Here is a 13,753-nt window from a genome sequence, read left to right as displayed (position 1 = left end):
CCATTCGGTTTCCATGGGAACGAAAAACGCGTGGTTTTAGAGAGTTTTTTCTACGTGGAAATCCTTGTGACGTCCCGGGGGATAAGGTTCGGTGATTGGTTACCTTCTACTGGTTAACAAGGGCATGTACAAATACATCAGGCGGGTGGGAAACGTGGGATAAAGTTATTTCCAACGATGGCTGGTGAGTTTACCAAAGAGAGACATCCTGCTGCATTCGTTGCTGTGGGTTGCTGTTTTCCACTTCGTTTTCAGGCTCTGATTCAGGTTCCAACATGTAGGGCGGTATGCTATGTGTTGACATCGTATTTATGTTTTTTATTGAGTTCATATCAGCCTAATCCTTCTGTTTATGAGATGTTACAATGACGGTGAAAGCAGTTGTGGTGCGCGCTCCCGATGTAGTGCAGTGGCGGGAGGCGGGGCTTAATGCGGAAGAGTCTCAATCCACTCGTTTTGCCCGCAGGCTGATCTGACAGCCTACGGAGAGGGTCGGTCTGAAGTAAATAAAGCCATTTGTGACAATAACTCCATCAATCCCAGCCCTTCTGGGCTCAGAAATAAAAATAAATTAGCCTGAAATGCACATAATAGTTCCACTTTAATGATAACTCAAACAGTTATGGTCAGATTTTCATGAAATTTTCAGAAGTTTTGGAAATGTGAAAAGGAAGAACTGATTAAATTTTGGTGGTGATCCAGGTTACCGTTTAAAGGAATTTTTTTAAAGGATTCTTTAACATTGTGCTTGGCGAAGGTTTGTGCTCTCTGAGTGCTTTTTTAGTTTTAAGTATAAAATTCAATTCAGAGAGACGTTATCTAGCTGAATAAGCCAGTGCGCATCCAGAAGGCAGTAAGAGTCCAGCATTAGTCTGTTTTTAGCACCAGACTTTGGTCTCAGCAGCATTATTGTTCACTGAGGTTAACGTTGCCTCGGTGCGCTCTCAGCTTGTAGGAGAGCTCGTCTGGGCCGAGTCCAAATATTCACTCGACACTACGAGGAGAAAGTCCTGCTTGACGGATGCACTGACAACAAGCTGCAAGATGTTCCCAACATGTCCACGAGAACAAAATTGACATTGTGTTGTTCTTGTAGCTTCAAAAACAAGAAAAATATTGTCACTTCTCATGAAGTACATAACAGGCTTCGGAGAGGAGGATCAATAAGTTTGAATATGAAAAGTGACATTTATCTCCAGCTTTGTTCCACCACACTGATTTTTCCACTTGATGATGATGCGTTTCCAGAAAAATGGCTATAAAACCTTTTATACTTTATAAACATCCAAGTGTGCCTAATCCCAATATTTTCAAAGGCAGATTTAAACAAAGCCTGAAGAAGAATACCAATAAAACTGGTAAAGAGACTGACTGGCGTTTTAATGGAACTTCAGAACAATAATTCTGTTTTTAACCATTAAATGTATCATATTTAATACAGACAGTTTCATTATGATGAAAAAAAAAAGTATATAACAAGGTTTTGAGCAATCTGATTGTCTTCTGCCCCCTGGTGGACACCTTTTGCACTACACCTACTTTGACATATGACATGTTAATAAACGATAAATATTGAAAAACTTATTTTTTGTTTGCTTTGTTTTGTTTTACACTTTCTTAAAAAGGGGGGAAAATCACAGATTAAATAAACTGGAAATTTCTCCTCATGCTTTCTTTCGTCAGGCATTAAAGGGTTAGCTTATATTCCTCAAGGTTATAAAATGATGTTGGGTAAAAGCTCAAGGACCATAAAGTAAAATATCATCTTCTCTGTCATCTGCCACTGGCAGATCGACTTTTAACAGGATGAAAAATAAAAAGAAAATGTCCTATCAAAGCTTCCATACTTCCAGCAGGTGAACTCAATCCACCTGTTGCTTGTTTACACAACAGCTTCTCCTCTTGTTATTTTTTTTCCTTTCATACATCAAACGGCTTTGATTTGAGAGCCATGCAGCTGCGTTTGCTTTGATCTGAACAGAACAGAAGAATCACACCTCACGGCGCGTTCTTAGTGGCGACCACCCACAACCTCCCCGCACCCCCAGCTCGACTGAGGTTACCGATATGAGCTCCACTTACAGTAGCATGTCCCTTTAAGGGGGTTGCCTTGGTAGCGACTCTCAACTTCACACCTGAAAAACAGGTAGAGAAAACAGGTGAGAAAGAATTAACTTTATAGCTTTCTGCAGAAAACTAAAGAATTTTAAGGAGACAAAACAAACTAATTTTCACACAAATTACTGTTTACTTATTAAATTCTAAGTCTTAAATGGATCTCAAACTTAATAAAGTTTAGGGTGAAGATAAGAGCTAAAAATACTGCTGCAAGCACTAATGAGCAGCTGCTGCTTCACGGTGCCAAAGACTTTAAAACATTTTTTTTCAGTTTTACTTCACATTTTAAGATGTCGGTCAGCTTTTGGGACCGTTGCACTTGAATAAAATCTCTTAAATTAGGTTGAATTCACAACAGGAGAGTCCACTAGACCTGGTCCGGTTGGGGACTCGGCTCAGATGTAGCGGGGTCTATCCATGCGGACCGAGATTATGTTCAAGCTGCACTTTGGACAAACGACCCAAACACATTAGAATATCTCCATTCTCACCAAAGGTGGCGCTGCACTAGTATTTAGCAAAAGAGAGGACAAGACCCACATGAAGAAAAAAACACTTTTTCCTCCATAAACGGAGATAAAATGGTCAGTTTTGGGTCTTTTATTGTGTCTTATGCAAGTATACTGCAGTAATACAGTGCAACAATGGACGCAGAATGAACAGCAGATGTGAAAGAGGACTCTTAACGCCATTGCTATGTATTTACCCACAATGCAATGCTACATGAAAGGACTTATAAGTAGTCCGCTTCCAGTATTTGGTCCACTTGAAACAGACTGAGACATGAGTTTTTAGGCAGACCAAGTCCACTTCTCTGCCTGGATCAGAATTCGTTTCGAGCGTTCACATTTCACCAAACGAAGCGACTTTCCAGGCAAACGAACTACGATTTGAATCATTTAAATGGTCTGAGACAAAGTGGGAAACTGGTCAGGTGGGATTGTATGCGAACAGCATGGACGGCGTGTCCTGCAGACTAAAGAGGAGAGGGAGCATCCAGCTTGTTATCAGCCTGCATCTCTGATGGGATGGGGTTGCATTAGTGCCGATGGCGTGGGCAGCTTCCACATCTGGGAAGCTCCATCAATGCTGAAACATCTGCTCCCATCCAGACAACGTCTCTTTCAGGGAAGACCTTGCAGGTTCCACCATGCTGGACCACATCCTGATGGTGGAACAGGAGAACTGGTCTGCCTCCAGTCCAGTTCTTTCACCAGTACAAAACATCTGGAGCATCATGGAAGTCCAGTAACAAGGTCCAGGACTGCTTAGAATCCTGCATCAGACCAGAATGGAACAACATTCCTGTCCTAACACTCCAGCAACGGGTCTCCTCATTTCCCAGTAGTTATCAGCCAGTTGTTAAAAGAAGAAGAGACGCTACACGATGCTAAAACCATCCTGGAACTACTTTAAAAGGAAAACTTTAAAATGGACTCGTGACTTTAATGAAACAGCTGTTTCGACATCTGACACGCTGTTAATGAGATCAGTAAATTATCGTTTTAACTTGTATCTTACAGGATGTCTAAACATTTTCCAGGTTGCATAAAGCTCTGATGAACACAAATACTTTCTTTAAAAACAATCGGACAGTGAAAGTGCTTTAGAAATCATTAATATGGCACAAGCTGCTAGAAAACATACACACACATGAAAAGGAGGTATCAGAATACCCGATAACACAGATATAACACCATGGCATGGCTCTGCACAACAACTCATTCATTTTTGTCACTGTGATGTTGCAGGGATGCGCTGAAACCCTGCAGGGCTGCAGCCCTCATGGGACCAGTTTGATACCCCTGCACAATGGTATGGTACGTGAAACTTCCCCACAAACTGAAATAAAGAAATCTGTCGGCACAAAAGAGACAATATAATGTTAAACTCACAGATGGCATTTATCTCCTTTGATGCCCTTGGTGGTGCAGAAGCACTTGCCATTGTTGGGGTTGCACATGCTGGCATGGCCGTTACACTTGCAGGCTGAAAGAACAAGAGATGTGAACGATATACACATTCATTTGTCTTTTTGCCCCGTTTTACTCTTGACATCTAGAATCCAGCACACCGGGTGCACCAGATCTATAAGACACACTGGTACTTGTGATGAATGAGTGTGAGCTCCTGAAAACACACCGCTGAACGCAGACATGAGTGAGTCAGTACGTTCATGTGGAAGAGACAAAGAAGCAACCTATTTAAACTGAAAGGTTAAATGTTATTGGTCTTGTCAGCTCTTTGAATCATAAATATGACACAACGTGTCGGTGAAAATAAAGAAGCAGTGTGTGGAAAAACTCATTTCAAAGGAATTAAGATGGTAAGAAGCAGCTAGGTGCAGCCGATCACTGAAGAACATCATCAGACAGTTTGATGGTCTGAAGGATCCAGGTGTGTTCAAACAAATCCAAGGAGGAAAGACATCAGTCAACTTTCTGATAAACAAAATATTCTCAGTTATATGCAAATAAAAATGTAAACAATGAAAATATAAAATATAATTTTGGGAAAGTATAGCATGGTTGTGTGTTCTTTTTTTTAGGAAAAAAATGATGCAAACAACTTTATTCTTTTATTTGTAGGAATTGTTTCATTATTGCTGTGGTTTCCTTTAGCAATGGGAAAATTGAATCGAAAAATTGAATATCGGGATTTTTTTGCTTGACAATTTTAAAAAAGGAAAAATTCTTTTTCAAAAGAATAAAAATAATTCATAAAATTTTTGTCAGTTTTATTGTTTTTATTGATCTTTTTACTTTTCTTCTTGGGCATTACAGCAGCAGGATGATTGCTTGGCTACTGTGTTGTTTTTTCATCACTGAAATCAAGAAAAATGACGAGCAAAGAAGAGTTTTGTACTTTTTTTTTTTGTTGTTTTTATTCTACAAAAATCAGCACTATGGAAGAATTGTGGGAATTGCCATTTAAATTTAATCGACACCCAACCAATCGGAATCGACTCGAATCGGGTCAAAAGCATATCGTCACAGCCCTAGTTTCCTGACTGTACAAAGCAAAAAAGTTATTTATGAACAAGAAAACTCACAATGCACAATGCAACAACTTGTTGCAAAATAAAAGAAGACTACTAAAATTATATTGATGTTAAAGTACTTTTATCTACTTGCAGCGTGGTACCGTTTGAAAGGAGTTAAAAAGTTGGACGTTACATCAACAGCATACCCATCTCTACTGAACAATGCCAGCATGCTGGTTTGTGTTCGTTTCCATGTTTCAGCAGGATGCTGAAATCCCAGTTTGTTCTGCTGCTTCTGTTCCAGACAGTAAGCAAAATCATTTTTTCAGCTCCAACATGAGATGCATATAAACGCCTCTCAGAGTCGGGACCATATAAGCTGAACTGCAGCCTGACTGAAGTCGGTTTGTACATGGAAACATGACCAATGAGAACTAAAACTGGATCATTTAAAGGTCCCATATTAGGACTGTGACGATATGCTTTCATCCTGATTCAACTCAGATTTTTTTTGGGTGCCGATTCGATTTAAATTGCAATTCTCATGATTCTTTCATATTGCTGATTTTTGTAGATTAAAAACAAAAAAAATGTACAAAACTTTTTTTCTTGTCATTTTTCTTGATTTCAATGAGAAAAAACAGCACAGTAGCCAGACCATTATTCTGCTGCTGTAATGCCCAAGAAGACGAGTAAAAAGATCAACAAAAACAATAAAAATGACGAAGATTTTATCATGGATTATTTGCATTTATATGAAAAAAAAAAAAAAATCAATTTTTTAACAAAAATTGGTATTTTAAAATTGTGAAGCAAATTCCCACCCCATCCCATATTATAAAAAGTCACGTTCTAAAGGTTTTTAACCGTCATATGTTATATGACCTATATTCATAAGAAAATTCTGTCACCTCTTACTTTCTTACTTAATTTTTAGTGAATGTTTGCTCAAACGGCTGAATCTGAGATCTTTCCCTGTGAGATCTCACAAGGTGAAATAACCACCGGTAGTGGATTCTGTCACTGAAACACTCCCAGGCTAGCTAAACCTGCCATCTAAGGCTGCATTCACACCAGGACATTTCACTCGACTCCGTGCATTTGGGAACTCTGCTTGGAGAGGGGGTGTAGTCATCTGGAACGAGATTACTTTCACCAAACAAGCCAAATCTTTAAAAATCAAAGGTGGCGCTACATTAGGATTTACCAAACGAGAGGACAAGACCAACACAAAGAAGAAAACTCATTCAGAAACCCTGTTTCCTCCATTTATGAGCATGAAAATATCACCGATTTGGGGTTTTTAACTCAGCTTTTATCTCGCTGTTACTTTACGTTTCTAGAGAACATTGTGCTTCACAAAGCCTGCGTTTATTCACGATAAAATACAACATAAAATCCAGGAAGCGGACAATATTAGTCAGCTTACTGCACAGTCTTGTTCCTGAACTGACTAAAAAACTCTGGCGTGAATGTGATTTTGCCCAAACTTCAAAGAACTGAAGTAAAACTGCAAATAAAAATTGGCCAAAATTCCTGCAAAGCAAAGTGAGAGACTGATTATATCACACCTCAAACTGTCTCTGAAAGCAACAAAGTGATAAATATTTAACTTTTTCCACACACTTTCTCTATTTCAGTTCAGTTATCATGTAATATATCATGACGAGCTGTAATATGCTGCGTTGTTGTTAAACTTTAACTCCTGCAAAAACCAACAGCATTAGGTGTTTGTTTTCTTTGTCTTGATACATAAAATAAATCAAGACAAAGAAAGGTTGGAGCTATTCACATAACTGTAATCTATATGACTTCCATGGTCCTGTATGCACTCAAATCAAGCAAAGAATGCATAATATGGAGAAAATAAAAATACAGCATCCTGTCAGGTTGGTTTATTGATCACCACTGATGCAGAACCTTGTAAATATATGTATACTACTGGCGGAGACGAATGACACTACATACTGTACATTGTAGCAGTAATATACCAGTCAGCCAAATTAACCTGTCGCAGGGATAAAGGATTGATTTGTGGTCCGATTGACTGCCTGCCAGTAACGGCTATAAGGAAAGTAAATCTTCGATCTCCCGAGGGAAGACTGCGAGGCACAGCCAAGAAACATCCGACATAAAAGCGAACAGTAAAACAGCGACAAGCTAAATGGAGCTGAGCGTGCAGGAAGACTGAGTGCTTGATTTCATACTCACGCTGGCAGTTGCCGCCGTTGGTCGGGTCTCCGTAGAAACCGGAGATGCAGCTCTCGCAGTGTCGACCGGTTGTCAGGTCCTCGCACTTCTCGCACACACTGTCGTTGACACACTGACTGTGACCATTACACTGACAGGCTGCCACGAGAGGAAACAGAGGACGAAGTGCATGAATATCCGAACATCACACACATCCTGAGGGGGTTGAGAATAAATAGCCTCAGGCCCAAACATGGATGGATTTGTAAGCTGCGTCTGTTGGTGCCGTTTGAGTCACCTGCAACAAATCATCTTACAACCTGTGTGCCTGCCAGGTTCAGTTGTCAAGAATCCAACAAGCACATCTATTAAACGGAGACAGCAAGCTCTCTGAGTATTTTACTTTGTTTCACATCATGAACAAAGTCAGAAAACGTAATAAAGAAAGTATGTACAACCAGTTATTAGACTGGTGGCACTTCTAGAAGATTCCAACCAATTCACAGATGATGCTCAGAGGAATCTTTCTGGAAAACCATCATCTTTCCAGTTAGTGGTCCATCAACGCCAAACAAAACCAGTGAAACTGACCACAGCGCTCCAGGTGACACATTTTTTGTTAAAAGTAGCATGATTAGACTTTTTGACCTTACAAAACGTGTTTCTGACTCATTCTTACGACAAAATCACATTCCTTTGATGCATTACTGAATTCGCCTGAACTGACTGTCTGTGTTCACAGAAGTACAAGCATCCCTCTCGTCAGGCTCATTTGTAAAAGTTTTAAGCAACTCTTAACTTTCAGATGTTAAAGAGAGCAGATTTTTGAGATGAATGAGTTTGTATCAACAGACATGTTTCAGACAGCTCATCTGAAAAGTGCAGATCTGAAACTGTCCCAGTTTGTTTCATATTAATGGACCATAAAAACCTAAATGTGATGGTACAAACATGTTGATCTCAGTGTTAAACTGGGAAGAATTTTTTTGCCTTTTTTTTTTTTTATTATTTTACTAATGTGGGGTTTAGTCTAAATAATTGCATTAATTTACATTTTAGGGAGCCCCATGTGTTTATGAAGCAGGATAAAGTAAAAACATCATAGCTTGTGCTAAAAAACTTCACCAAACAGATATTGTAACTTTTGTGGTGTATAAAGGCAAAAATCAAAAGTGTTACAGTCACCAAAATAGTCTCAGACCCCTTGGGGTTTTAAAAACGCATTACGTAACTTTATGACCCTTAAACTCTGTTTAACACAGCAACATCTACCTTGTGGATTTCTCGAGCCGATGTTACCCGGCAGCACCCAGAGGCTGACAAATTGCACTATACAGCTTTTTATCCAGGACGCAACGTGACGTTGCAGCAGAGATTTGCGAGAAAACACACATGCAACATTAAACATGCAACGCCGCTGATTCAGCAAAGAAACACAAGAAGATTAAAAGACAGAAAGAGACAAAACGAGAGTCATCGTAAGATTCTCTTTTGCTGGTTGGAGAGAGATAACAGGTCAGGTAGGAGGCTGGATGGGTGCCGAATTAGCCGTCAAGTCCTGCAGTGTGTCTTTAAGGACTTTGATGAGGGGCTGAGTTGTGAGATAAAGTTTTAATATCAGCTGAGGTCATAAACCTCTTTCATAATGATACCGTCGTCCTACAATGCATTCCTACCCTCCCATTAAAGAAGGTAAAAACACAGCTGCCTGTGAAATAAGCTGAAATTTACAAAAGTCATAATAAATAATTTTATGAAACTCTTTACATTATTTTCTAATTCTGGTTTAATAAAAATGTTTCTTTTTTTTAAAGCAAAAAAATATGATAAAATAATATATGTTACATATATTTTGTTGAACAATCCTTTAATGTTTCCGCTCCAGTCAGGTGTTTTCTGTTCCTCTCAGTCAGACTTCTGCACCTGTTGACAGGTATTTTGTCCCACTGTTCAACAGAAAAGTACCAGGACCACTTTATTTTTTATTTTTTTGTTGCTCTTTTTTTTTTTTTTTTAATTCATCTCATTTAAATGAAAAATGAAAAACAGTGTCTTATATCACTAAATTATAATTTTACAGATTTTTAGTTATTTTGTTTTCTTTTTTGTCTCCAGTTATTTGAGTGACTGTTGTAAATTCAGCTTTTTCTTTAATGAAAGGGGATGAAAACATTTGAGGACGACTGTAGCTGCCACCACGCAACAGTAAATAATGTTTTCCTATCTGGTAGAAAAGGTTCTGTTCTCTTCTACTATATTTTCATGTCAGTCATAAATCTGGAGAACCTTCTGAGATGGTACAGGATGTAAAATGTTTAATAACTTATCTAAACTGGTCTACATATCTAAATGATCTAAAATATAAGATGATGAAACAGTTTTCTTTGCAAGAGCAGATTTGCACCCCACAAATCCTGCACCCCGCCTTCTGAAAAGCTCCTGGCTGCTCTGCAACAAAATACAAGCTGTTCAGCCATCTTTAAGGGCAGAAAGCTCATGTATTACATATTTACACTTCTTTTTTTTTTTTTGGTCTAAAAACAGCAAACACATGGAAAATTTCCCAGTTTTAATTAGGAAAACTTTCCAAGATGCAACATATGTGTGCTGCCAGATAAAGATTCCCATCTGCCACTTCCAGTCCACCAACCTGGGCACTGAATGAAGGACCAGTTGTATTTGGCCTCGCTGGGACACATGCTGGCGTTGAGAGCAGGCTGGGGGCTGGGAGGTGCACCGGGCAGGGTGGAGGGGGCCGGTACCGAGGTCTGGAAGGGCCCGCGGTACGAACCCTCGATGCACTGGCCTTTGCCCGTGTTGCTGGGGTCGGTGCACCAACCGCAGCCCGGCTGGTCCAAACACTGTCCACACGTTCTGTATCCAGAACAGTTTTCAGCTGCAACAGAACAACACACCACTGGTTAGGACACACACACACAATACCTCCTGCGCGAGTTAATAAATGAAGTCAAACTTTCTATTTTTTTTTTCCAAGGCTCTAAAACATTTCATTTAGCTCATCCTGGAGCCAACAGTTTCATCCAATTTCTCTTCATAACTATTTGCCTACATTTTAATTCCTATCTCTCAGCTCCTTGGGGGGATTCTCCGCCTATGGCTCCAAGTAGTGCAAGGTAAAATAAATTAAATGAGTTCTGGGCTACGCAGAGGAAAAAACAAAGTAGCAGCTGGAGTTATGGTACTATTAAAGCAGATTATTCATCCCCATCTCATCTGCTGAAAGGCCAGAGTTTAATTTACTTGGTTAAATGAAGGTTAAAACTCCCCAAATGTTCGAGGCGAAGCGCTTAAAAGAGCCAGACTTGGTTAAAATGCTGACTATAATCTTCAGAGCTCTTATTTAACACTGTGTAAACTACCAATATTTTACAAGGTCAAGATCACGTAATCTAATTTTATTTTTTACATCGTAACAAATGACAACAGAAGTCAGACATAGAGGTTCTCCTCCATTGCAACAGGTTGTTTTTGCATCATGCAGAAGCATGCACGGTTCTGCTCTCATGTACGGTTGCAGACGTGAGCAACGCAGCACATCACCTAACTGCATGTAATGAGAAGGTACGTATGTCTGGGTGTGTGCTGCCTTTTATTAACATGCAACAGTGTCATGTCTACGACTTTACTAAAGGAAAGTTATGTCAACAAAATGCACCGCTGGGAGAATTCATTTTCCAACTCAAAGACGTCATTCTGTCCGGTTTACGAGTGCAACGTCAACACTATCACGTTATCGCTCAAGCCTGTTCCATCCTCCACGAGAACAAGAACTGAGTTCTTGTTCTCGAGGATGCAAGAACAAGAAAAACTTCCTTTTCGTCAGGTCCATCCATCCTCCAGGAGAAGCAGGTCTGCAGCGGGGAGGGGTCACTGCGGGGGGGATGATGTCTGCTTTATGTGCAATGAACCCGGTTGTTACCTCCGCCAGGTTATATTTTTCCCGCCGTCTTTGTGCACAAGATAACTCAAAAGGTTACGGATGGATTTTTATAAAAATTTCCAGAGTTGTTGGAAATGTGAAAATGAAGAAGTGATTAAACTCTGGTGGTGATCCGGATCACCGTTTGGATCCAGGAATGTTTTAAAAGGATTCTTTAACATTGTGCTCGGTGGAGGTTTCCGCTCTCCGAGGGCTTTTCTAGTTTCATATTTAACCAGCAACTTCCTCCGCTGCAGGGCGGGTCGTGCACGAGGCAGGGCGGGTCGTGCACGCGGCAGGGCGGGTCGTGCACGAGGCAGGGCGGGTCGTGCACGAGGCAGGGCGGGTCGTGCCCGCGGCAGGGCGGGTCGTGCACGAGGCAGGGCGGGTCGTGCACGCGGCAGGGCGGGTCGTGCACGCGGCAGGGCGGGTCGTGCACGAGGCAGGGCGGGTCGTGCACGAGGCAGGGCGGGTCGTGCACGCGGCAGGGCGGGTCGTGCACGAGGCAGGGCGGGTCGTGCACGAGGCAGGGCGGGTCGTGCACGCGGCAGGGCGGGTCGTGCACGAGGCAGGGCGGGTCGTGCACGAGGCAGGGTCCGAGTGTTTTAATGCCACATGTAAAAATGTTGGTACTTTCTCACCACCTCGATCAGCTGTTTTATCAAAACAATCCGTTTTACCTGCAACAGTAAAAACACGGAAGCAGGAACTCCGCTTCATGCTTTCTCCGTGTTAACCACGCCCACCTCACATGTCCGACCAATCACACGATACTTCTCGGAGCCCCGCAAGAAAAAAGTTCTGCCGGCCCGATGTGTCGGGAACCGTCTTCAAACACGTCCGCGAGAACAAAATGACGTCATTTTCTTCTCGGAGCCTCGAGAACAAGAAAGAAGTTCTGGCTCCTCGTGGAGGATGTAACAAGCTTTAGTGTGAAGTACGACTTAACCCTGTTTGGTAAATCCGACATCATCTGCTGTAGGTACAGTTTCTTCATTCAAAGACAAATATGGTTCATATTTTACGTTTTTACATCAAAATGTATCAAATTATTACATAATAAGCTTCACTTTCATAATTTCATTCCTCTTTCAGGTTATGAAAGCAAGAAAAGAGTTGAATTTACATGATTTTTGCACACTTAGAGAATTTTGCATTGTATCAATGGCAAAAGTTGATGTGGGGGCAGCAAAGAAAAAGCTCTAGACACTACAGCTGGGAAAAAAAAAAAACAAACCTCAATGCAATGATAGATTCTGTAAACATGAAGCTAAATCTGCCAGGAAATTTTCCCAAAACATTCCTTCTAAACTCCTCATTTCCCCACAGGAAAACCAAACAAACCCAACAGCAGCAAGTGACAAACGGAGCAGTTCTGAGGCAACTATGTGAGGCTGCGTCTCTGTTTCTGGTCTGAACGTTTATGCAGCTTAAAAATGATAAGAGTGAACGATGTCTCTTACGTGGACAGGTGCTCATGGTGTACCACTCCATACACTGGCCAAAAGGGAAGGAGGCCACATAGGCGTTGGAGTCCACGCACTGCTTCATGTTGCTGCACCACATGCACTCTGAGCTGCTGCTGGTGCACTCGCTGCAGGTGCTGCGCATGGCGCAGGGGGTCCGGCACTGCTTTGCGCTGTGATTGGCTGTGGGAAGACACAAAACGGGACTTTTAGCATTTCTGCAACATTCAAACTGGCTCTAGCAGCGAGCTGCACCTTGACGGCTTATCTACAGATGACTGTTTCTGCTACAAGCCAAACAAACAATTTAAGCCTTTTAAAATCCTGATTTGGAATCAATTCGGCCTCATTCTGCTGTCTTGTATCAAATTAAAAAAGCCAATACAGAGTAAAAACACCATCCATAAGATTAAAATCTTTACTTTTCTCTGCATTACTTCACTTGTTAAAAGTAATTTATTGTCTTCATGTGTCGTTTATTTAAAGCATGACTGAGTCTCTCCACGCCGTCCGCTCACCTGGCCGTTCACACAGGCTGCCGCTGACTGGGGTGATGCAGGACTGCGCCTTCAGTCCGCTGTACCCCGGCTCGGCCAGGTAGCCGCAAAAGCCGGCGTCACTCGGCTCGCCGGGCAGCCACTGCAGGGTGGTGTTGGTGAAGGGCGAAATGTCCTCCCAGCACCAGTACGACACGTTGATTTTCCTCAGCCCAACCCACGGGGTCAGCGTGACTTTGTGCTGGAGAGTCAAAACAAGGTTTCATTTAAATTTCTGCTTAAAGATTTCAAGCTAAATCACCACGGTAACCACCTACCACAACACGAAATGCTGCTCTGTCATTTTTTAAGGTGTTTTCTTGGCTTTTTATATGCTAGAACTCAGATAAACATAACACTGTGTCACTCATCTGTCAGCAAAGCTGCAATAAAAACTGGTTTGTTTCTTAACTCTATGCTGGGATCGTGTCTGGAAATGTCTGGAATTGTTCAACAGCAGCTGCATTAAGATGTCGGAGCATCAGTGTAGAGCTGAACTGAGTTCATGCTCAGCTGTTAA

At 41.4% G+C, this 13,753-nt stretch overlaps 1 protein-coding gene across 1 annotated transcript in view; it reads right to left on the bottom strand.

Moving 5' to 3' along the window:
• atrn (attractin) overlaps positions 1 to 13,753 on the bottom strand; it is a gene marked incomplete at its 5' end in the record, with an annotated part of 183,902 nt that overhangs the window by 108,361 nt on the left and 61,788 nt on the right. The window contains 6 exons of the mRNA XM_079262522.1: positions 2,083 to 2,135; positions 4,014 to 4,107; positions 7,313 to 7,450; positions 9,942 to 10,187; positions 12,695 to 12,880; positions 13,216 to 13,435. Coding sequence (XP_079118648.1) covers positions 2,083 to 2,135; positions 4,014 to 4,107; positions 7,313 to 7,450; positions 9,942 to 10,187; positions 12,695 to 12,880; positions 13,216 to 13,435 — 937 coding nt within the window. The remainder of the gene's footprint in view (positions 1 to 2,082; positions 2,136 to 4,013; positions 4,108 to 7,312; positions 7,451 to 9,941; positions 10,188 to 12,694; positions 12,881 to 13,215; positions 13,436 to 13,753) is intronic.

The sequence above is a fragment of the Telmatherina bonti genome (genome assembly GCF_933228915.1).
Source record: "Telmatherina bonti genome assembly, chromosome: 22".
Lineage (NCBI taxonomy): Eukaryota > Metazoa > Chordata > Actinopteri > Atheriniformes > Telmatherinidae > Telmatherina > Telmatherina bonti.
Note: the sequence above shows the minus strand (reverse complement) of the source record. Positions and strands in the feature narration are given on the sequence as shown.